The sequence below is a fragment of the Dryobates pubescens genome, chromosome 13, assembly GCF_014839835.1.
Source record: "Dryobates pubescens isolate bDryPub1 chromosome 13, bDryPub1.pri, whole genome shotgun sequence".
NCBI classification, from domain to species: domain Eukaryota; kingdom Metazoa; phylum Chordata; class Aves; order Piciformes; family Picidae; genus Dryobates; species Dryobates pubescens.
In genome coordinates, this window is record NC_071624.1 from 31,993,960 (window position 1) to 32,018,918 (window position 24,959).

At 51.6% G+C, this 24,959-nt stretch overlaps 1 protein-coding gene across 1 annotated transcript; it reads left to right on the forward strand.

The window, feature by feature from the left end:
- Nucleotides 1-562: 562 nt before the first annotated feature.
- Nucleotides 563-19,887, forward strand: NOS2 (nitric oxide synthase 2). The gene is made up of 26 exons (XM_009903179.2): nt 563-669; nt 1,642-1,738; nt 2,291-2,413; nt 2,503-2,651; nt 4,573-4,735; nt 4,940-5,031; nt 5,933-6,074; nt 6,234-6,373; nt 7,363-7,537; nt 8,209-8,310; nt 9,311-9,505; nt 9,853-9,935; nt 10,696-10,840; nt 10,982-11,086; nt 11,242-11,291; nt 11,385-11,559; nt 12,043-12,175; nt 13,195-13,273; nt 14,147-14,325; nt 14,935-15,098; nt 15,827-16,037; nt 16,374-16,461; nt 17,105-17,226; nt 18,160-18,308; nt 19,044-19,238; nt 19,702-19,887. The coding sequence occupies exons 1-26, from the start codon at nt 563-565 to the stop codon at nt 19,885-19,887; spliced, it is 3,549 nt and encodes a 1,182-aa protein (XP_009901481.1).
- Nucleotides 19,888-24,959: the final 5,072 nt, after the last annotated feature.

Genomic DNA, 24,959 nt, shown 5'->3' on the forward strand with positions numbered 1-24,959 from the left:
TCTGGCAGATGAACACGCTGCAAAGCATTTTGGTTCATTTACAGACCAACATTTTTAACACAGCAACACTTCCCATCCCTTTCCCCAGCTAACAGAGAGTGATGTGAACCAACAGAACATCAAACAGCCCTTAACAAGCTATGGATAAGCACCAGAGTTAAACCCACCTAAGTATGAAGCTTCTCAGAGTGAAGCCTGAGCCTGGCTTCTTCACAGATGCTGTTATCTGCCTGGTTATGCAGCTGGGAGGCAGCTGGGGGGCAGCTGGGGTTCTTCTGCTGGTGTTTAAGAGGAGGCATAGCTGCAGCATGAGACTGGCAAAGGCAGGGAGCAGGTTTAGCCTCAATCCTCTAAGAGTCATTTCCCCTTTTTCAGTCCGGATGCTGGTCAGATCAGATCAGTTATCTGGCGAGTTTCTGAGCCCTTCTGAAGGGAGTTACCTTCTTAGTCAAAAACTGACCTTGCTGCTGCTTTTTTTTTTTCCCCTCCTCAGAAGTGTTCCCACAGCACACTAAACAAGATCTCAGCACTGTGACCTAAAATCATAAATAAAGCATAGAAAATGTTGTGCCCATGGCAGTTTGTGTTCAAATCTCGCCCCGCTAAGAGCAAGTTCTCTGAAGAGAAGGACCTCAATAATAACTTGGAGAAGAGCAGGAAGATCTCTGGGTAAGATCTCTCAGTGACTTCATAATTTCTCTTCCATCTGAAAAGGAAAGATGTTAATTGATGTGGGCTCTAGAGAAACCTGTGAAGTGTTTCCAAAGCAGTGACAGTGACCCAAGATCAGCCGTCCCTGGGGGTCACTGGTGGCTGGGGAAGGTGCACTGCAGCTTTTGTGCCACTGTTCCCTTTCACAGCTGCAATATGTTTGGTGTGCTGCAGTGCTTGTAGCTCTGCTAGGACTAGGGCATGGGAATGCTATGGAAATTAGCAAAGTGATTACTAATGCTGCAATTAAGTTGGTAAAGTATTTCTGTGATGCAGTTTGTACAAGACACTGTATAAACCAACTGCACAGGCAGATGAAAGCTCTCAGTTTTCAGGCTGTTACTTATTTCAGTTTTCTCTTGCATGCCCATTCCCTGCCCTCACCTGTCCTTGCTCAAAGTAGCTTCTGTTCCGATGCGGGTAGATGAAGCTGACTTGTGGAAGGCTCTGCTGGCTAGAATACATCACTGCCCTCTCCAGACCTGTGTGGAGTTTGTGGTCTGGATGCCTCTTGAGTGGTTTCAGAACATCTTTGGAAACCTTTGGAAAACTTGAGAAGCAGGAGCTCAGAAAGTTAGCCTGAATGGAGAACCCAAAGGAAGTTAATACAGAAGTCTGTTATGTGTTTAACAAGCTGGAGATTGGAGCCAGCTGAAGTTTTCAGGCCCTTTCCCTGAAGATTTCAGCTTCTTTTCTTGATTCATCTGAGTATTTTCTGGATCTTTACCAGTCCAGGCCATACCTGCTGCTTCCCTGCCCACCCAGTGACCTGGAAAGGGCGACAGCAGCTTTGCTGTTGGGGCTGCTGTGAATGCTTGGCTTGTGGGCTCAGGGCGTCGCTCAGAGACTGCTCTGAGCGTCTCCTTGCTGATGCTGTAGGTGAAATGAAACCTGTTGGGTTACACTGGATTGTCTTCCTCTCTTTTAAAGCTTGGGAAGCATTGATGCCAAGCTCCATGACCTGAGCAAGAAGCAGACGGAGATGCTGCCTGTCGTGACGCCAGCGCCGGGCAGCGATGGGCCGGAGGTTTGTGTCCTGCGTCACTGTCGGACAGAGCAGCTCCCGTGGGCTCTGCCTGCTGCTCACAGCTCCTCACCACTGCCACGTGGGGACTGGTTGAGCTTCCATGAGGCCAGCTGCAAGACCTCTGGGTGAAAGATCTTTTCTGAACAAAAAGGAGCGTTGGGAAGCATGCAGGGCAGGAGGTGATGCAGGGGGATTGGAGAGCCTGATTCCTTCATTCACCTTCCGCAACCCAGCCTTTAGTAACAAACATTTCTCCTCTCTGAAGCTGGCTGGGTCACTGCTCTCCTGAGGCTGTGACTGTTAGGGTGAAATTCCAAAGGTGTTTGCAGTGGCAGGTATTGTTTGATTAGCACAAAAATTCTCTGTTCCCATTTCCTGTAAAACTGGGGATCAGGTCAGCAGTTTTGTGCTCAGATGAATGAATCCACTGGAGAATCCACACCCAGCTTCTGGAGTTGCTTGTGTAGCATTTGAGTGGTCACACAAAACAGAAAATGAAGGTGTTTAATAGGTCTGAGGACAATATGTTGTTTTAAACTTTTCTCTGCCCAGAACCCTCCCCAAAACGATACCAAAGCTTCAACCCAAATATCAAGGTGTCCAAGACACGTGAAAGTCAGGAACCTGGAAAATGGCTCCAGCTTGCTCGACACACTGCACCTGACAGCTAAGGAGGTAAGAGATGGGAGCCTGAACAGTGCTCTTCATGGCTTTGCATGGATGCAGAGTGAAGCACTGGGGGCTGACATTCTGTTGTTTTCCAGGTTATCAGCTGCCGGACCAAAGCCTGCCAAGGGGCACTCATGACCCCCAAGGGCCTGGTGAGAGGTTGTAGAGATGGCCCAGTCCCACCAGCAGAGCTTTTACCCCAGGCAGTCGACTTTATCAAGCTGTACTACAACTCATTTAAAGAGTAAGCCAACTTTGCCTCCAGTTCTGGTGTAGATGTCCTCTGCCTGCCTATCTCTCTGCAAGGCTACAGGAGTGTTTGGTTTCTTCCCAGCTATCAGGAGCTGTACATGGCCTGCATTAAAAAAAATTAACAGATAAGGGCTGTTAGAAAAGGTAAATAAAAAAACCTATTCCTGCACTCCACGTTCTCTGTCTGCCAATCCCAGCTCTTGGGAATGCAGAGATGGACTCTGTACAGAGCACTCCTCAGCCCCAGGGAGTGTGTGGGGTTGCAGTCCTTGGCTGGGCATCTCTAGCAGAACATTGCCTTCTGTTTCCCTGGCATTGGGTGTCCATGAGATCAGCCTTAGCTGTGAATGATGTGGATCATGCTTTTTGTTTGTGCTCCTCCAAATCTCTTTCCTCTGTGTTCTTTTGTTCTCTGTTTTGACTCTCGAGGCTCTACCCAGAGATTGGAAGGTCAGTCTCGTGCTTCTCAGCCTTGCTCTGCGCTGTCATCGCCGTAAGCTTGCTCAGCATGCTGTGAGGGATGCTCTAGCTTCAGGAAAGAAGTTTGTGTTCTCACAGAAGGGACACAGTGCAGAGACATCTTGCAGGGAAACATCTGCTCGAGCTCCAAGAGTTTGCAGGGCCAGAGCTTTCACAAGATAAACTTCCAGGTGACAGCTCAGTGTTTGCTCATCCCATCAGAAAACGTTGCCGGGCTTTCAAAGGGACTCAGCCACATAATGGCTACTTCTTCAGCCACTTTGAACTCTTCTACAAAGCTCTCTTCCACCTGAATCTCTCTGAAAGCCCCTGCCCTACGCACAGGCTGCACTCCCTTGCCAGCACATTACCTTTGCACGTCTCCTCGCTGCTGCGGGTGGCTATTTGACCCCCCCTGATTCACACTATCTTCCAGGCTCGCCCTTGATCTTTCATCTTGTTGGAAATGTGAAAAGCCTCAGACAGTGCAGGCTGTTTTCCTCCTGTCTGCAAGCCAACAAAACAATTTTTGTCTGTGCTGTGATAAACATTTCCTAATGTTTTGACTTGGTTCTCTGTTACCCAGCTGAAGAATTTTCGGAGCTGGTTTCCCTGACAAAGGAATTGCTCAGCACTTCCCTTTAGGAATGCAAACCCTCCTTACTTTGCTCAGAGGAGCTGTGTGTGTCCCCATGAAAATAATGCTTTGAGAGGACAGCCAGTGTAATCTGGGCTTGGGCAGAAGCTAGCTACTGTTCATTTGCTTGTGGTTTGACCTTTTTGTACCCAAGCCAGCCTAGAAAACCCACATTTAAACTGAAACCACACGGGGTGGGGGGCTTGTGCTCTCTGTGCTGGGTGGTGAAAGGATGGTGTCACTGCTTGCATTTCTAGCATGCCACTTTCTTCATTAGTCCATTTGCACTCAGTTCCTACACTCTGATGCCAGGGAAAAATCTCCTCAGCAGCTCTCAGGCTATGTCCTGAACTCATCCCTTTGCCTAGAATATTCCCTGCTTCTTCCTAAAGATCTTGGTGCCCAGACTGCTGTGATGGGTGGCAGCTCTGCCTTGGGGACAGAGGTGGGGAAGAGGTGATGGTGACCTCTCCCATCAGCAGCACATTGCTTTCACACAGGGTGGGGGTGGTTTATGTTGGCCTGCATGCAGAGGGCGTAGTTTTCTAGCAGGAGCAGGTTCCTCACTGTTTACTGCCCCAGCTCAGCCTACAGAGATGCTCATCCCCTCCCTGGACATTTGCCTGCATTCTGGCAGATAGAATCAGTGATGTAAGAAGACGTCTTCTTGTGCAGAAGGATGTTCAAAAGCTTTATGGCTTCAGCAATGCCCATGCTCTCCTTCACCCAGAACACAAGGAGAATGTCTGCAGTTTGCATCAGTCCTAAGTGATGAAGTTCTCATAGTTTCCTTCCCTGGCTGTTTCCTGTCCCAAAGGCCAAGAACAGAAGAGCACCTGGCCCGGCTGGAAGCGGTGAGCAAGGCCATAGAAACAACAGGAACCTACCAGCTGACAAAGGATGAGCTGATCTTTGCTGCCAAACAGGCCTGGAGGAATGCCCCCAGGTGCATTGGGAGAATCCAGTGGTCCAATCTACAGGTAACCAACCTAGGAGTCTGGCCATCACTGGCCAAATCTGCTGGAGGTCAGCAGGATGGAAAACCTGCCAGATGCTGCAGCTGGGGCTGCTCCCTCCTGTGTGTTCCCCTAACCCTTCCTTAAATACAGCAGAAAAATACTGAGCTTGCATTGCTGTCTCTAAATCTTCTTTTTGCTCTTTACATCCCTTTGGGACACTCACAGGTATTTGATGCACGTGGCTGTAAGACAGCCAAGGAGATGTTTGAGCACATCTGCTCCCACATTCAGTATGCCACAAACAATGGCAATATAAGGTAGGTCTCCTTCATTTTAACCTGCATTCAGAACTCATTCCATAAGACTTAAAGTGGTCTAAATATCCTGACAACTTGTGTCTGCTCTTGATTCTTCTGCTACCTGCCTGCCCTGGGTGATGCTCCTCTGGCAGGGGGCTTGGACTGGGTGATCTCTGGAGGTCCCTTCCAACCCCTAACGCTTTGTGGTTATGAAATTTGGTTACTTTTATGGCTGGTGCTGCAAAACCTTTTGTAATTCCTGGGGAAGAGAAATGGTTTGGAGCTCCAGGGTGGTGGGTGGAGAGGGTGAATGATGTTATTTCTAGTGCAGAAATGGAAATGGATTGCTATTAGTAACAATTTATCACAGAATCACAGAACAGATCTGGTTGGAAGAGACCTCCAAGCTCATCCAGTCCAACCCTCGACCCAGCACTGAAGGGTCAACACTAAACCACGTCCCTAAGCACCAGGTCCTCAGGCTTCTTGAATATCCCCAGCCATGGGGACCCCATCTCTGCCCTGGGCAGGCCATGCCAATGTTTGAGAACCCTTCCAGTGAGGAAATATTTCCTGATATCCAGCCTGAGCCTCCCCTGGCACAGCTTGGAACCGTTTCCTCTGCGGCTGTCGCTTGTCATTGAGAAGAGGCTGGACCCCTCCTCACTCCAGCCTCCTTTTATGAGAGTGATGAGGTCTCCCCTCAGCCTCTTCTTCTCTGGAGACATTCAAAACCCACCTGGATGCATTCCTGTGTGACCTGCCCTGGGTGCTCCTGTTCTGGCAGGGGGATTGGACTCGGTGATCTTTCAAGGTCCCCTCCAACCCCTGACATTCTGTGGTTCTCTAGACTTAATGATTACGATGTGCTTTGATGTGCTGCTGTGGTGTAACAGGGTTTGGTTGTCTCCCTGGACAGATCAGCCATCACTCTCTTCCCCCAGAGGACTGATGGGAAGCATGATTTCCGTGTCTGGAACAGCCAGTTGATCCGATATGCCGGGTACCAAATGCCGGACGGGTCCATCCTGGGAGACCCTGCCAGCCTGGAGTTCACACAGGTACCCAACCAGCACAGCACCTTTGGGTGGGAAAGAACAACTTCTGGCACTTGGAATTTACCTCAGCAGCTTTTTCAGAGTTAATATTTACTTCACCTTCGCACCCAGGGGGGCAAACCTGGAGGAACCCCCAGCTGTACCTTCTCCCTCTCTTTGCAGTTGTGCATTGAGCTGGGGTGGAAGCCCAAGCATGGACGCTTTGATGTCCTTCCACTCATTCTCCAAGCAAACGGCCAGGACCCAGAAATATTTGAAATCCCTCCAGAAATTGTCCTGGAAGTGCCACTGGAGCATCCCAAGTAAGCACAAAGGAGCTGGGGAATTGCACCTGGGTAGGTTGCTAGCCTGTGCCTGGGGCACTGGTTTTATGAGCCCTGGGTGAGGATGAAATGATGGCAAATTGTCCTGGAAGATGAAACAGCTGAGAGGCAGGGGAATGAGATTGCAATTCAGGAAGCCAGCAGCAGTGTTGCTGGAAATCCTTCCCTTCCCAATCTGCATTTCAGTCATATTCAGAATTTGAACAATCACCATTTCTTATGGCAGTGCAAGGCAGGTGGGAGCTGTGGCTGCAGTCGTAACACCAGGGCTGCTGCCTGGGCTTCTTCCTTCGTGTTTGCATTGGGGCTGGCCTGCAGGGTTATGCAGTCCTAGAGTGGCTCAGGTTGGAAGGGATCTCAGAGCTCATCTGCTCCAACTTCCCTGCCATGGGCAGGGACACCTCTCAGCTGCTCAACCTGGCCTTGAACACCCCCAGGGAGGAGGCAGCCACAGCCTCCCTGGGCAGCCTGTGCCAGAGTCTCACCACCCTTGTACCGAAGAACTTCTTCCTCAGCTCCAGTCTAACCCTGCTGTCCCTCAGCTTGAAGCCATTCCCCCTTGTCCTGTCTCCAGACACCCTCAGGGTAAGTCCCTCTGCAGCCTTCCTGCAGGATCCCTTCAGCTACTGGAAGGCAGCTCTGAGGTCCCCCTGGAGCCTTCTCATCTCCAGGCTGCACAGCCCCAGCTCCCTCAGCCTGTGCTCATAGCAGAGCTGCTCCAGCCCTCGGATCATCTTTGTGGCCTCCTCTGGACTCCCTCCAGCAGCTCTGTGTCCTTATGTTGGGCACAGCAGATTGCAGAGCTCTGCAGGGCTGTCCTGCACTTTATCCAGCAGGCAATCCCCAGTGACCACCTGCCCTCAGCTTTTGCAGCCCATGCTCCACAGGGCTCTGCTAGAGCTACCTTCTCGGACTTAGAGGAGGAAAAGACCCAAAGTAATGCAATCCATATGCTTGCTGTTGACCAGGTATGGCTGGTTTAAGGAGCTAGATCTGAAGTGGTATGCACTGCCTGCCGTGGCCAACATGCTGCTGGAGGTGGGGGGCCTGGAGTTCCCAGCGTGTCCCTTCAACGGCTGGTACATGGGCACGGAGATTGGGGTGCGAGACCTGTGTGATGTGCAGCGATACAACATCCTGAAGGTACCCTCCTGGGACAGGGTGGTGGTGCTGAGCTGGCTGGGGGGAGCATTTCTGGGTGTCTTTGCTGGGATGGCTGTTGTGCTTACATCGCCCTGACACTGCCCTGCTAATCCGATGCCCACATCCCGACCCTCGTGGGACACCTTCAGCTGCTGCCAGGACTGTGGCTGACAGCTTTAGGACTCTTTCTGTAGGGTCCTGACAGGGTACAAAATAGAGAGAATGGTGTCCCAAGGGTGTCCCAAGGGAATTCCTGCCCAGTTTCACCCTGAGTCATGCTGGGTCAGGGCTTTTGCTCTCTGCCTGTAGGTTTCTCCTGGTCCCAGCCTACTGTTGGCAAGGCAGTGGAGCTCTGCTGGTTAGCTGCAGGTCTTGATCACCTCACCAGTACAAATTAGTAAGGATGACTTGTAACCAGATACTGACACCTTCAAAACCATGTAATCCAGGAGAAAACCACACCCCCCCTGCCTTGGAATAGCCTTAAGAACCAGAACTCCATAATTCAAGTTCACCTCTGATTTGCTGCCATCTCCTTCCCCAGCTTCAGACTGATCCCCTCCTTCTGCAGTGCTTTTCCCTATGTATTAATCTGGTGAGGTGGGGAAATCATGGTGCCCAAGCCCACACAGGAAATCTGCTTTTTCTTTCTCTCTCTTTTTCACATGCAGGAGGTAGGGAGAAGAATGGGGCTGGAGACAAACAAACTTTCATCCTTATGGAAAGACCGAGCTGTGGTGGAGATCAACGTGGCTGTGCTTTACAGCTTCCAAGTAAGTCACCAGGGTGGTAGCTGGAGGGACACTGGGTACTGAGGGCCACTTCCCCTTTCATTTCTAAGAGGTTTGTGGCAAGCAGGTGCCAATGGGCCGGTGCTCAGTGGAGGCTCTCAGTGTGATCTTGAGTTACACCTTGGAAAGCAGAGGAATCCAGATTTCCTCTTGTTGCCAGGAAACAATCTCAGGTGAAGGTGGAAGGGAGAGGAAAAGAAAAGGAAGTTAAGGGCAAGATGGTACCAGACTGTTAGCTAGGAAGGTTGGACCAGATGATCCTTGGGGTCCCTTCCAGCCTGGCTCTCTGTGAAGACTGGTCATCCTTTTAGCACCCTTGTCTGAGTCTCAGATCCTGTGTCTGTCTGAACCTCGTCAGGGATGTCCAAGGACAGGACAAGGGGCACTGGGGGCAAGCTGGAGCAGAGGAGGCTCCATGTGAACAGAAGGAAAAACTTTCTCACTGTGAGAGTGACAGAGCCCTGGAGCAGGCTGCCCAGAGAGGCTGTGGAGCCTCCTTCTCTGGAGACTTTCTGGGTGCATTCCTGTGTGACCTGCCCTGCTCTGGCAGTGGGGCTGGACTGGGTGATCCTTTGAGGTCCCTTCCAAGCCCTACCATTCTGTGGTCCTGTGAAAGCCATTGCATGAAGATGTTTTATTGCCAATCACAATTTATTTACCACATCATACTGGTGTGAAAGATGGGTGAATAGGAATCAGGCTTCCCAGCACGTGCTCCCAGTGCTGGAGAGGTAAAACTCTGATGTTTTAAAAAGGACATGAAAGTCCTTAATCAAAGGTCTGCCTCAACCTCTCTCTGAGCAGAAGCTGCTGATGGCAATTACGTCACAGAAGCTCTCTGGCAGAGCAGATAGTGGGAACAATTATTCCCCAGCCCTCAATAAAGTCCTTGAGATATTAACTGAAGGCAAAGGATTACTCCTGGATCCAGGGAGCAGAATGGGCTTTTTGATGTGTGCCTTTCCCTTTTCAACCCTTCTAGAAGCAGAATGTGACCATCATGGACCATCACTCAGCTGCTGAGTCCTTCATGAAGTACCTGCAGAGCGAGTACCGCGCGCGGGGAGGCTGCCCGGCCGACTGGGTCTGGATTGTGCCCCCCATGTCCGGCAGCATCACTCCTGTCTTCCACCAGGAGATGCTGAACTATGTCCTCACTCCCTTCTATTACTACCAGGTACACATTACCCTCAAGGATCAGAGTCCAGCAGCTGACCTCAGCGGTGCAGGGGATAAGATGGGGCCTGACAAAGTCTAGGTGAAAGGCTCTGGGTACGGAGAGGTCGCTGGGGGGGGCTGATGAATGGCAGCAGCATCGATTGCAGGGTGGAAGGGGTGGGTCAGGCCTGCCCAGTGCCCAGGCTGTAACTGAAAGGCAATTTTTTGCTGCAGAGCCTGATCCCTCTTTGTGCACAGTGCATTGTCTGTGCTCTGTTTCCTCTGGCCCTTCCAGAGAGGTGCAGGTTGTGTGGCTACCATTTCACATTCACTGCCTGAAGCTTAGCCTTTGGCTTGTTTTTGAAGGTGGATGCATGGAAAACACACACCTGGCACGATGAGACAAGGAGGCCAAAGAGAAGGGCAATAAAGTTTAGCATCCTGGCAAAGTAAGTCATTCAAATCAGAGCCTCCATGCTTTTGCCCAGGTATTCCACTCTGCTGGTGTTTCTGTTCCACCTTTTTTGTTCTAATAATTATTGCAGCAGGGACCACCTGAACTGTTTGAACTTCTCTGTCCACAGTGAGGTGTGATTCATATCTCAGCTTCTTCTTCAGGGCTGCCTATAGTGTGTTGCCTCTCAACAACCTCCCAAGGAAAAATCATAGAATCACAGAGTGGCTCAGGTTGGAAGAGACCTCAGAGCTCATCTGCTCCAAGCTCCCTGCCCTGGGCAGGGACACCTCTCAACCACACTGCTCAAGGTCTCACCCAGCCTGGCCTTTTAACATTCCCAGGAAGGAGGCAGCCACAGCCTCCCTGGGCAGCCTGTTCCAGAGTCTCACCAGCCTCATACTGATGAACTTCTTCCTCAGCTCCAGTCTAACCCTGCTCTGCCTCAGCTTCAAACCATTCTCCCTCATTCTGTCTCTAGACACCCTGAGGAAAAGTCCCTTTGCAGGTTTCCTGCAGGATCCCTTCAGCTACTGGCAGGCAGCTCTGAGGTCCCCCTGGAGTCTTCTCTTCTCCAGGCTGAACACCCCCAGCTCCCTCAGCCTGTGCTCAGAGCAGAGGTGCTCCAGCCCTCGGATCATCTTTGTGGCCTCTGGACTCACTCCAGCAGCTCTGTCTTTCCTAGCCTGTTTGGGAATCCAGCTGAATTCATGTGGAGCTATGTTAAAAATCCTGTGTGGTTGTGTTTTCCCCAGGGCTGTGCTCTTTGCATCCTCCCTCATGCAACAGGCAACAGCAGCCAGACCCAAGGTCACTGTAATCTATGCAACAGAGACTGGGAAATCTGAGACACTAGCCAACAATCTGTGCAGCCTCTTCAACTGTGCCTTCAGCACTAAGGTAAGGAAGTGTAAATCATCCACACCAAGCAGAGAAAGGAGTCTGGCTCCTTTCACCAGCTCCTGCAAGCCTCTTCATTCCCTGGGCTAGAACTTGTTGCTATGGCTGATAGCAATTTCTCATGAGCTTCATGCCTTCCAGATTTTGCCCATGGATGAGTACAACATCTGTGACCTGGAGGAAGAGACACTTCTCCTAGTGGTCACCAGCACTTTTGGAAATGGGGATTCTCCAAACAATGGAAAGGTGAAGTTCCCCTCAGAGACACAGCTGAGGCTCAGCTCAAAGCCTGAGACCAAAGGCAACCCTTTCATGTGCCCCATGTATATGGATCAGGGTCTCACTTCTGGTTTAAATCAGAGCATTTGTCTAACCTGAAGTGCTTTATGAATCTTTGACAGACCTTGAAGAACTCCTTGCTCACCCTGAAACAGCTGAGAAAGAAAATCAGGTACGAATCTCTCGTGGTTGAGTTCTGTGTGACTGAGTCCCTTTGCCTTTCGTTTAGCAGGACACAGTCAGCTTATTTGTCTCTCTTCTGCAGATATGCTGTGTTTGGGCTGGGGTCCAGCATGTATCCAGAGTTCTGTGCCTTTGCTCACACCATTGACCAGAAGCTGGCCCAGCTAGGGGCTTCTCAGCTCACTGCAGTGGGTGAAGGAGATGAACTCAATGGGCAAGAGGAAGCCTTTCGCACGTGGGCAGTCAGTGCCTTCAAGGTGACTGTAGGCCATAGTTGCCTCATGGTTTAGTTCATTTTGCTTCAACATTCACTAATATCCCACCAAAATCATGGAATATGAAGGAAAACAAATAGCTGATTTTGTATCTGGATTCTGAACTTCCCTCTCTTCTGCTGCTTGCCCAACTTGAAGAGGGAACTGGTCTCCTTCTTTAACATTCACATAAAGTTTCAAGAAACCCTTAGGAAGATGCAGTGCTCAGTGTGAGCAAGGGAGGTAGCACCACCCAGCAGAAGCTCTGGAAGTAGATCAGTGTTTTACCTGCACTGCTGTGGAAGTGGAACCTTCCTGCACACCCTGAACCCCTGTGATGTTGCTGAACTCAACAGAACCAATGCAAAACAGCAGTCAGTGAGACTGGTACCTCCTCCCAGGCTGGTGACAGCACTCAGAGTCCTTCTTTCTTCTTCTTTTGTTTTGGTTTTTTACTGTGAATAACATTCAATTATTTTTTTCTAGACTGCCTGTGACATCTTTGACATCTGTGGGAGAAGCAGCATCCAGCTGCCTGAGATGTACACCTCTGATGAGAGCTGGGACCCTGAGAGCTACAGAGTAGTGCATGACCCACAGCCCTTGGACTTGGCTAAAGGTACTGCCTCCCACCTTCCTCTTCCTCTGTGCTGCTCCACACAGGTCTGAGCTGTAAAGGTTGTCTAGAAGATGCTGGTGCTGCTGGATGACAGAGTGCATGCAATAAAGGAGAGTGGTCAGAGGAGCAGGGACACTGCACAGCTCAGCTTTGGCAGTGCAGGAACACCACAGCTCTCACGCCTTTTGATTGCCCCAGAACTCCAGCTGAGATGTAACTGGGTTTAGTCAGGGGAGATGTGCACACAGAACACAACTGATGAGGTGTGCCACACTCTAGGGCAAGCACAGGTCAGGTCTTTTCTGCACATAGGATATGGGTTGGAAGACACCTCCAAAGCTCACCCAGTCCAACCCCCCTGCAGTCAGCAGGGACATCCTCCACTTAGATCAGGATCAGCCTTGTGGAGCCTGGCCTTGAATAGCTCCAGGGATGGGCCCTCAACCACCTCCCTGGGCAACCTGTTGCAGCGTTCCACCACCCTCATGGTGCAGAACTTGTTCCTCACATCCAATCTAAATCTGCTCTTCCCTAACTCCAAAGCACTGCTCCTCAGGTGTTCTGGATACGACACATAAAATGATGCCCTAAGTCCAGGTGGGTTTGGATTTATGGTCGACTTAACTGCACCATGGCCAAGGTCTCCTCAAGAAGGACATACACTGCAGAATAGCCTCTAGCTCTGCCTGCATGTGACCTGCTCTTACACTGACTCAGTTTCAAGCAGTCATTTGGTTTGTACTTGTACTGGAGCAGGTTGCCCAGGGAGGTGGTGGCAGCCTCATCCCTGGAGGTTTTGAAGGCCAGGCTGGATGTGGCTGTGAGCAACCTGATCTAGTGTGAGGTGTCCCTGCCCATGGCAGGGGGTTGGGACTGGCTGAGCCTTGAGGCCCTTCCAGCCCTGACAGTTCTGTGGTTCTGTGATTTTGGAAGCTGGGAATTGCTCATTAACTTCTGGCTGGGGTTAACACAAAGCCAGTCACAGAACTGCCATGACTGCTGTGCTCTTTTCTCAACAGCTCTTGCAAGCATTCATGGCAAGGAGGTCATTCCCACGAAGCTGAAATTCAGGCAGAATCTTCAAAGTTTGAAATCCAGGTAGGACCCCTCATTCCCTTGGATATTGCAGTGCTACCTTTCACTACAGTCCTAAACACCTGAAATGCCTCATTGTGAACAACTGCTCCTTGCCCTTGCTAAGAACTAGATGGGAATTTAGTGCCAGCATCAGCGAAGTGAATCACTCTCACAAGGCCACAGGAAACCCTGCAGCCTGAGCCCTGGTTTAGGTAGGAGCTGACTTCCCAGGAGAGGCTCTAGGAGCACAGAGAACTGAAGAGTTTTGTGCTGTGGCCTTTGATATGTACTAAATATGGAAGGTCAGGTCTGTGGTTCCTCTCTCTCTTGCTTGCCATGCTACGTGCCAGGTAAATGGTTACTTCATTTAGGAGGGAAATTGCCCCTTAGCAGGACAGTAAAGGGGGAAGAAAGCACAAGGGCCAGCACAAGAAGCTGCCAGGTGCAGCTGTACTGCAGAGCTAGCTGAGACAGCACACAGAGGAGTGCCAAAGGATATTCAGTGCTAACATCTCTCTTAGAAACAGCAGCTGTGAATGGCTCTTCCACAGCCCCCAGCAGGTCTCTTTCGTCCTTGTTTTAAATGCAGTTGTCTTAAGGGAAGCCCTCTGAGCTGGGGTGAGATGGGAGCTGCTCAGCCTGCAGTGGAGCTGCTCTTCCAGCACAGGCACTTCTGCTCTGTCCTGGGTGGGTCAGGCAGCACTTCAGCATCTTAATGCCCTGTTTGTTTTGAACAAGTACTCCACATGCCTGGACTCCTCTTTAAGTCTCCATGAAGTGCCAAGCTGCCCTGACAGCCCTCGCCCTGCAGGTTTATTCCTTTTGTGCTCAGCTCAGGGGAAATCCTGTGGCTGGAACCGTGAGCTGCCTGATCTCTTTTGTGTGTGCCTCCAGCCGTGTCACCATCCTGGTGAAGCTTTCCTGTGAGACTGGCCAGGAAGTGCACTACCTGCCCGGGGAGCATATTGGGATTTTCCCAGGCAACCAGCCAGAGTTAGTCCAGGGCCTCATTGCACACATCAAGGATGCTCCTCCAGCTGAGCAGACTGTCAGACTTGAAACCTGCACTGGTGGTGAGTTGGTTCTCTTGGCATGCAGCAACAGAGGCTGTTTGGCAGATTCCTCTACAATTCCTGGGAGCTTTTATAGGCTGAGTTGGATTCTGTTACCCTTTCCTTGCATTTCCATCGGATTTTGTTGATGCTTTTAGTCCTTGTTTCTGTTCTCCATTCTGACTCTGCATTCTCTGGTGATCCACAGTAACTTCATCAGAGTTCTCAGAGCTGTCCCAGGCTGAGTTTGTCATTCAGTTGTCGAGTTGGCCACTGACTGCAATTACATTAGTCAACTGTTTGTTGTTATGCATCAGAGTCCTAAAAGAGGCTTAGCTGCCATGAGCATTGTTTCCATCAGCTAAATCTGACACACAAAGACCATTTCCTCACATGAAAGACTTCTCTTTTTCAAGTGCTGTATTGTTCTGCACTCCTCTGCATCACATCCTCCCCTTACAGAAAGCTTTAAGCCTCAGATGAGCCTCTGTCAGAAAGGCCCTGCCGGTCCACCCCTGCTACAGCCTGGTCTGAAGTCATATTTGGAAGGCCACCGAGTTCTGCAAAGCTCTGCAGCTTCCAAGTGCTGTGGGAATTGCTAGGTGGAGTTCTTTCCCCTCTCATTTCCAGGTGGCTACTGGACAAGTGACAAAAAGATTCCAGCCTGCACCCTCCCTGAGGCTTTGACATACTTGCTTGACATCACCACTCCACCCTCCCAACAGCTCCTAAAGAAGCTCTCCCGGCTGGCAGCAGCGGAAGGAGACAGGCAGAGACTGGAAGCTTTGTCTCAGGTAGGTGTTGGGGCTGATTTATGGCTGCTGGACCGGCTGCTGCTCTTCTACATCTTTGTAGCAATGGTTTTAGCCCTCTGTGACATGTTCTGTGTGCTGGTAAAACCAGCCCCAGCCAGAGCAAGGGTGGGCTTGTGGCTCAGCCTGCCCGTGGGAACCAAGCGGTTTCTTCAGAGCTGCTGTTTCCTGTGTGGCTCTGGGTGGGTCATTTCTCCTGCCTCTCTCTCTTGCCTGCCTGATGGTGGTTTCTGGTGGCACACCACTTGAAGACCTTCCAGCTTGCAGGTGGAGGGCTTGGAGGACAGCTGGCAGATATTTTTGTCAGAGGACTTTGGAGGCTTGCTGAAGCAGCAGCAAGCAGTGACCACCCTTTTGGGTCACTGGCTGCTGGAGGTGACAGCTCTCTTACTCTCATGGTACAAAGTGTCAGCTCTGTGGCTGTCCCACAGCAGGGGGCTGAGAAACAGATTCTGCTTCAGTTCTACACCCTGCTGAGGGAGCTGGGACCTGAGAGGATGGTAGAGGGTGTTCTGTCCTTCTGCTAGCAGACATGAAGCCAGTTTGTAGGAAAGCCCAGTACTGGTCTAGGGATTCTCTGTGGATTCCTGCAGATCTGACTGAATGCCAAGCAGGAATCTTATTCACTTGCAAGTGACCTTGCAAATGTCCCTGCTCTCCTGATCTCTGCACCAGCTGGTAACATTGTGATGCTGTCCTGTGGCTTTTAGAACGTAGAAGAATACAACAAATGGAAGTTTTACAACAGCCCAACCATCCTGGAGGTCCTGGAGGAGTTTCCTTCTGCTGAGGTCTCAACAGCTTTCTTGCTGACTCAGCTGCCCTTTCTGAAGCCCAGGTACTATTCTGTCAGCTCCTCCTGTGACATGACACCCAGAGAGATTCATCTGACAGTTGCAGTTGTAAACTACAAGACAAGAGGTAATGAATTGTTGCTTTCACCTCTTTATCAAATGGTATTTAGGCTGCATCGTGGTGCAGGGCAACGCTGTGCCTGCCACATGGCACAGAGCACATCTGTATGAAGAGGTTTGTGTTGGGGTAGCTGCAGAGTGGTTTACAGCAGTGCAGAGGGTCATGGGTGTCAGGATTTGCTGCAATCCTGCATCATCATCATCAGTCTATCCTTGGTTTAGGAATCATTGCTAGGTCCACACTTCCTTAAACCCCAGAATGTGAAGGTGAAGCTGTGCTCTATGTATGTGCTCTATGTATGGAGAGGCTGTGTTGCTGACAGAGCTGTCTTCCCTGGCTCAGGTGGACAAGGACCTCTGCACCACGGAGTCTGCAGCACCTGGCTGAACACAATAGCCCTCAATGAAGCAGTTCCATGCTTTGTACGCAGGTGAGAGAGGGGAAAAGGAAAAACCCAAACCCAGCAGCTCTTGGCTCATCTTCTTCAGTGGCTTAGTGCATTCTTTCCATGTGATTTGCATAGATTCATGGAATGGGTTGGGTTGGAAGGGACCTTAAAGATCATCCAGTTCCAACCACTCTGCCATGGCCAGGGACACCTCCGCCAGCCCAGGCTGCTCAAGGACTCATCCAGCCTGGCCTTGGACACCTCCAGGGAGAGGGCAGCCACAGCCTCCCCGGGCAGCCTGTGCCAAAGTCTCACCTTCAGTGGAAAGAATTTCTTCCTAATTTCTTCCTTTCTTTTTATTCCAAGTGCCTGGGGAGTGCAAGTTGGAATATCAGAGTTTAAGAGGGCACTCCCTGTCTTGCAGAGATCAGACTCTTCACTGTCTTATGTTCTGTGAAACCATAAATCCCTAGAAGATTCTGAAAGAATTGTGTCCACAAGGCACCACTCCCCTGCCAGCACTTCCACTGCAGGGCAAACAAAGCTAAGGGAGCAAGCAGCAGCCCAGCAGTATTTCCAGATTGGGAACTTGGCCTTTGCTGCTCAAAATCAGTCAGGGAACTGGCAGTGAGATGTCAGTCACAAACTAATCACCTCATTAATATACTTTTCCCCTGCATTTTAGTGCTAATGAATTCCACCTGCCAGAGGAGCCAACCAAGCCATGCCTCCTGATCGGCCCAGGGACAGGAATTGCTCCCTTCAGGAGCTTCTGGGTGCAGCGTCAGTATGACCTGGAAAAGAAAGGTACCTGTGGGGACTGCCACAACTCCTCCAGCAGCAGAAGACATCCCTGCTCCTCCAAAGTCTCTACAGATGGAGACAGCCAGAAATGTTAGCCAAGGAAACCTCTCTGTCATCCTCAAGCAGTTCACCCATCCCACCCCAGACCATTCTGATGGTCTTGAGATATTTGGTCACTTGGAGGGAGCAGCTGCTGTGTCCTTGTAGATCTGCCATGGCCAGTGACTGCCCCAGGTGCTCACACAGGGGCCACAGTGTGCAGGGGACACACTTTGGCCTGCCTGTATCAGCCCATTTGCAGAACCTGCTCCAGCAGGGGACTCCACACAGTTCTCCAAGGACTTGGGCGGGTTCAGTGCTGCTGCAAGACCCTGGAATTAAAAGCACACACAGAGACACAGACTCTCTCCTTCTCAGGTGTTTAGTGAGAAAGGCTGGCTAGAAAATCATAGAATTGCAGAATCCCAGGTTGGAAGGGACCTCAAGGATCATCTGCTCCAACCTCTGTGGGCAAACCCGTGGTTTAGACAAGATGGTCCCACTGGAGCCTCCTCAGGACTAACTTGTCCCCATCAGCCCTCATCTTCCCCATCCAACCCCTGGTAAAAAGGGACTCTCCATCTTCTTTGTAGCCAGCCTTTAGACATGGAGAGAAGTTCCCCCCTGAGCCTTCTTTCTCAAGGCTGTGCAAGCTCAGTTCTCTCAGCCTCTCCTCACACTGCAGCTTCCCAGTCCTTGGCTCTTCTTTGTGGCCCTTCTCTGGATCCTCTCCAGCCGGTCAGCATCTCTTTTTTTGGATGGTGGTGACCAAAACTAAGAACCCAGAATATCAGGTGTGGAATAGATAGCTGTCCCTAGCTAGTTCCTGTGGGAAGAGCCTTAAGGGATCATGCCCCTTGCCTGGAAAGACAAGAATCTTCCCACTGTTGGTTGCAGGGATCAGAGCTGGCGACATGACGCTGGTGTTTGGCTGCCGGCAGCCAGACCTGGACCACATCTACAAAGAGGAAACTGAGGAAATGAGGAGGAAAGGCATCCTGAAAGAAATCTACACAGCTTACTCCAGGCAACCTGGCCAAGCTAAAGTAAGGCTGCTTCCTGTGTCCTCTGAGGGCTGGCTCCTTGCAGAACGGTGCCCCGAGTGAAGATTTGGGCTCTGTTTAATAGTGTTGACATTTTGCTTCAGTGTCTTGTGAGCAAGAGACAAGAGGCCCTGCCCTGCTCCTTCAAAGTAAAGGAGACCCTTGCTGTGCACCTCAGTACGGGCAGGCTCTGCAAATCCAAGCCCTCCCTGCCACAGAGAGGCACCAGGAGTGCAAACAGCTTTCAAAACCCAAAGCTGGAACATTTTCAGACCACTTAAGTTTGGCAGGGTTTGGTTAGCCTGTGAGTTAGAAATGAGTTGGCTCTGGCCATTTGTCACCGTTTCAGTGACACACTGACCCTGGGAATTAACTGTTTTGGATGAAATCTTTTACTGGAAGAAACAACAGTGCTTAAGCTGCCCTCTTCAGCTGTCCTCTTCAGCTGCCCTGCTCTCCAGGCAAGTTAGAAGGCTTTGGCACTTGGAACTGGTTCTAAAATAAGAAGAGCCTTGGTCTGCTCTAGTTTTAATCAGGAGACAGATCTAGGCTCCAAACCTGGGGCTTGTCAAGACAGCATGAAGACATCTTCCTGCTCCTTTGCTGTGGGGCACCACACAGCTGGGCTAGATCGGGCAGTTAGACCCTGACCACAGAGACCCACGCTGGGCTCAGAAAAGCCAATAGGCAAAGCAGCATTTGAGAGCCTTTTCTGATGCTCCTTTTTCTGCTTCTAAGGTCTATGTCCAAGACATTCTTACAAGCAAGCTGGAGACCAAAGTGTGCAACCTCCTGCAGAAGGAGGAAGGGCACGTGTACGTGTGCGGAGACGTGCGCATGGCCAAGGACGTTGCTCAGGCTGTGAAGGGGATGCTGGCCAGGAGGCTGAACCTCACAGAGCAGCAGGCAGAGGAGTATTTCTTCCAGCTGAAGGTATGATCTGACACCCAAGGCATTCCATCCAGTCAGTGTTCCAGGGTGGGTCAAAGAAGTCTTCAAAGTCATACCCAAGATCATGCATGCTGCTGTGAGCTGAATGCATCAGGGAAAAAAGCTTGAGGGGCTCTCTGGTTAGCATGTAAGAGCCACAGGTGATGCTCTTCTCTTGCCTCTACCACTTACCCCAGTGTCTGGGTGCTGGACACCAGCTTTGCAGTATGGCTGGAACACCAGGAGTTTGGGACCTTGTAGTGCCAACAGAGGGAAGTGAGCTGAAGTGGGCAGTGAACACAGCACCTGGGTCTGCTCTGTTACCAGAACCCATCCTGGGGCACATCTCTGGGATTCATTGGTCCCCCTTGCTGACAGGAGCCTGAGTTTGAGTGTCTCAGCAGTGACCTGAGGAGCAGCCAGGGGCACTTAATTAATCTCTTGGGTTTCCTTTCTTGTCCTGCAGAGCCAGAAGCGATACCATGAAGATATATTTGGGGCTGTGTCCCACATGAAGCCACAGGAGGTGGCCCACCAGCCAGGAGGGAGCCAGCCTGTGGTGGACACAACCCTTGCACCTTTGCTGCTACTTTCAGAAGCCAAGGGGTGCAGTCCCCTGCCTTGCACACAGGGATACAGCTGTAAGCTCTGACTTCCAGACCTCAGCCCTCCCAGGGAGAAATGTTCACCAGCACTTTGGGTGCTATTTATTCTGAGACTTCTCTTGATGGATTCTCTTAGGAGTGAAGCAGCAAAGTATTTTTTTAACACCATGCTAGTAGAAAACTACTATTTTTTTGTAAATGCAGGGAAAATGTAGAGGGTTTTTGTTTTGTTTTGTTTTTACAATGTAACCTACAACAAATCCTTTGGGACCTGTCCTGTTTGTGAGTTTATTTATGTGGGATTGTTTTGCTGGGCACTCCAGCGTCACTGGAGGGCAGGCACATGGATGGCTGTGGCTGCTTGGAGAGGTGCAGGCTCACACCTTGAAGCAGAACAGAATGGTTTGTAGGTGGAAACACCTGCTGCAGGCACTGGAGGTGTGCAGACAGCTTGGTGGTTTGCAGCCCTGCTTGGTGTGCTGCTTGCTGTTGGGTGGGGGTCGGACACAAAGATCCCCAGAGGTCCCTTCCAGCCCCCAACATCCTGTGATCTGCAATCCTCTGCTTCAGGTACCTGCCCCTGGATTGTTTTGTTACAGAGCCCATGGCAGCGAGGTTCAGAACACTCTGAAGCACTTTGTCCATCGGATCCTGTGCTCTGCTGACTTGATTTGTTTGTAATAAAAGATGTGTTTATACTGAGCCCAGGGAGTGGTGTGCAGTGAGTGTACCTCTGGCTGCTGTTGGCTTCAGCCTGCAAGAGCAGAGTTGGGCAGGTTCCCAGGTTCTGGTGCCTGGGCTGCTCTGCACACAGGGACGGTGGTGAAGTGCCTCTGGAGCCCAGAGGAGTGTGTGCAGGGAGGAGGGGGCTGCTGTGCCTGGTGCCCTCCTGCTCCTCAGGGCAGAGGCTGAGGCTTCAGGCACCCAGGTTGTCGTTGCTTGGATGGAGCTATGGGAAGGCAGGTTCCAAACTGCTCCAGTTCACAGCTGAGGGGATAGAACCTTTGAGCCTGGGGTTTGAAAGTGAGTGTCCTTGCCCTTCAAGTTCAATTGAGAGCTGAAGTCATTCTTCTTTGTGAAAGACAACAAAGCTCAACTGATCTTAAGCTCCTTAGTGTTTGCATGACAGATCTCACTGAGATGGCTGAAATGTGAAATGCTGCTTTCTGATGCCCTGGCCTTTTTCCTGCAGGACAGCACAAAGCTGCTGTTCTTTTCAGCACAAAGCTGTCTGGCAGCAGCAAAACGTTCCTGGGATGGTGGCATTTCCACTGGGCTGAGCAAAGCAGCCTGCCTGCTGCTGGCTCTGCAGGTGGAGGCTGTGGCAGGGCTTGGCTGGCTCTGGGGGCTCTGGCAAGGGTCAGGCAGCTGCCCAGTTGCCAGTGGTTGTGTGGGGCTGGAGCTGTGGGTGACCAAACCTGCTGATATTTGTAGTGTAGTGCTGCCAGGAGGGAGCTGATGGAGTTCTGACCTCCCCAGGGAGGTTGTGGAAGTGGAAGGGATCCTGCTGAGAGAGGAGGACATGTGGTCAGGTTGAGGTGCAGGCAGGGCTGATCCCTGTGTACTGTGGGTGCAGGTGGGTGAGGAGCAAGGAGGGGGAAAGGGGCTCAGGGTCTGAGGAACGAGTGGCACGTGGGTAGGAGGCAGCTTCCCCACACAGGTCAGCGCTCCAAGGAAGCCAGACAATGGCATTCTTAAACCATGCCATGACTTGACCCATGACAGACCAGTGTGACTGGGCAAACACTGCTCCTTTGGCTGGGCAGGGCTGGCAGCTGCTGCAGCACACTGCCCTTTGTCTTTTGCTTGTGGAGGCTTCCCAAGACCTGGCACCATCAGAAAGCCTCCTGCTGTGTGCTGGGCTTTGGCAGCTGCCAGCACAGCCATGGTGGGTGCTGCTGTGGGGCGTGTGAGCTGGGCAGGCTGGGGTGAGTGTGAGCTGTGAGTTGGGCAGGCTGGGGTGAGTGTGAGCTGTGAGTTGGGCAGCTGGGGTGAGTGTGAGCTGTGAGCTGGGCAGGCTGGGGTGAGTGTGAGCTGTGAGTTGGGCAGGCTGGGGTGAGTGTGTGTGAGCTGGGCAGGCTGTGGTGAGTGTGTGTGAGCTGGGCAGGCTGTGGTGAGTGTGAGCAGGGCAGGCTGGGGTGAGTGTGAGCTGTGAGCAGGGCAGCTGGGGTGAGTGTGAGCTGTGAGCAGGGCAGCTGGGGTGAGTGTGAGCTGTGAGCAGGGCAGGCTGTGGTGAGTGTGAGCTGTGAGCAGGGCAGGCTGGGGTGAGTGTGAGCTGTGAGCAGGGCAGGCTGGGGTGAGTGTGAGCTGTGAGCAGGGCAGGCTGGGGTGAGTGTGAGCTGTGAGCAGGGCAGCTGGGGTGAGTGTGAGCTGTGAGCAGGGCAGGCTGTGGTGAGTGTGAGCTGCGAGCAGGGCAGGCTGGGGTGAGTGTGAGCTGCGAGCAGGGCAGGCTGTGGTGAGTGTGAGCTGCGAGCAGGGCAGGCTGGGGTGAGTGTGAGCTGGGCAGGCTGCAAACCTGCTCCTGTCTTCATTTGACTGTGAGTAGATGAGGGGGAAAAGGGTCAAACCACAACTGTGTAACACTTGCTTTATCCAGAGCCAAGATTTATTCACTGAAAAGATTCCTACATATCCAGAATTCATTAGCAGAGAGTGCATTTTTTATATTTAATATTTTTTCCTCTTTTTTTCTCTTTTCCTTTTTTCTTATTTTTTTTTCTTTTTCTTTTCATTTTTTTCTGCTTTTTTTTCCTTTTTTTTTTTTTTTTTAATTTTTTCTTTTTTTCCTGGTTGCATAAACTACTCCAGAACCTGTTGTTAATACTAAGTGGTTTTCATTTAGTAGCAATTCTGGAAGACACTCTGTTGATAGAAAATATTAAAAAAGAAAAAAAAAAGAAAAAAAAAAGAAACAAAACCAAAACCAACCAAAACCAAACCAAAAAACCCCAACCCCTTTTTGTCCTGTACAAAGTTTACATCACATTTGAGCAGAAAAGGTGTCCATGGTCACCATGACAGACTCCGAGTACATTCACGAGTGACGTGTGGCTTTAGCAGCATTTTACAGCCAGCTTCATGCCTGCAGGGCACCCAGGGCCGGGACGCCAACCCCTGCACCCCCGCAGCGCCCTGCGCCTCCTCTGCCTTGGGTCCAGCCTGTGGCTGGCTCCCACACCCCCGATTGAAACACATCGCCCCCAGCCTCTCTGCTGGCTCGGGGAGGCCGCGTCTTGCTTCCAGGCGCGGCTTATGGGTGTGGAACACAAAATGCAAGGCCAGGTGGAACTAGAATCCCAAACGTGGTGATTAAAGGCAGGGTTTGAACCCCCTCCCGCGCCCAGGACGGCAGCAGCAGGGTGCTTCCCAGTGGGGAAAGTGATTGAGAAGCCTTCGCAGCCGGCGTCTGAATTGCACCCGGGGGGCAGCAGTAGGGGAGGACAAAGGGTGAGAGGGTTTGGGGGTTTCGTTATTGAGCTGTAACCCGGCTGGTTCCCCCCCCGTGCTGGCTGTCCTGCCAGCTGGTTAGAAACACCCCGAGAAGGAGCTGGGCTGCCGGCGCAGCCCCTGCTCAGCACTGTCACTGCCGGTGGGACAGCCAAGGAGCTGCTGCCTGCAGGCTGGGTGCTGGGCTCCCGCAGCAGCAGTTCTATTTCAGGGCAGAAACAAGCAGTGAGGAGCACACCGAGGTGCCAGAGGCAGCCGAAGGGCTGTGCAGCACTGCCCACCCCGGAGCAGCAGCTCCCACCGGAGGGAGCCCAGCCCTGCAGAGGGGCTCAGCTGCTGCTGGGGTGAGCGGCCCCCGCGGGGCTCCCTGCTGCAGGTTTGTGTTGTCTGAGCTGGGGAAAGTTCTGCTTCCATCTGCTGACTCTAAATTATGGTGAGGGAACAAACAGGAGCAAGTCTTGAGGGGAACCTGGTGCAGGGTAAATTCACCATGGAGCTGGAGGGGAGCTATTTGCTTTATAAAGGTGGGGGAGGAAGGAGGTGAGGAACACCACACCAAACCAGATTTTAAGTCTCTGGATCTGAGACACATTGAAGTCATCTGTGAGAGACCTGCAGGCCACAGCAGGAAGTCCTCTGCTCAGCAGAACTCAGGAATTCTTTTTGCCCTTTGGTTTTCTACAGAAGCCACCGACCTCTAAGTAGCCAAATTGGGTGCTGGTCTCTTTGCCTGCCTTGCAGAGGCCTCAGAGCTCCTCTCCTTTGCTCACATCAACCCCTTGTGAAGATGGTGAAAGTCTGGGGTGGGGTGGTGACATACTAGTGCTGTTGGAGAGGTGACATTGGTGGCCTCCAGGGAGTCCCAAGGAATTGCCTCAACAAAAGAAAGTGCAGTGAGGACAGGCAGGATCTGGGTGGGGTATGTGTGATGGGGGCTCTCCACTGCCCTGGCTGGCAGAGGAGCATGAAGAGGAGGCACAAAGGAGCCTCTGCTAACAGTGCTTGTGGGATGATGCAGGTGTCCCCTTAAATGTGGTAATCAGATGTGAGCAGCTGTATCCTCTACAACCTGCACAGCACCTGCTGGAGAAGGGGTGGGAAGGAGCTGACCTTTGAAACAAGTCAGGCCCTCCAGACCAAGATCCAACTTGCCCTGCTGCAAGATTTCTGCCATCCTTGGTCTTCCCCCACTTCCTGCATATTCAAACCAAACACCTTGCAAATTGGAATGAGCCCAGCCCTAGGAGCCACCAACACTCTGTGTGTGGAGGGGGTGACTCTGGGCCCCTTAGCAAGCTCTGTGCATCAAGATCTTACTGAACACATCCTTTAGAGAGGCCTTTTCCCCTTGTCTCCCTTGCCTCTCCCTGCAGAAATGGTGCCTGGGGCAGCAAGAGTGGACTTTGTGCTGCATCTCCAGAAGCTCTGCCAGGTCAGGAGACCACAACTTGTGCCTGCAAGTCTGGAGGCAGACAAGTCCTGGTTTATCTTTTGCAAGGCCAGCAGGTCTTGGCTTCCTACAGGAGAGTGTGAGAGCCAGCAGCTTGCTTGTGAGCTCTGTGTAGAAGTCTCCCACTGATCTGGACTGGTGTGGGTGCAGTCAGGGTGAGCCAGAGCCTGGACCACCCTGCTGAAACCAACCCCAGAGCTCAGACTCACAGAAGGTCAGGGG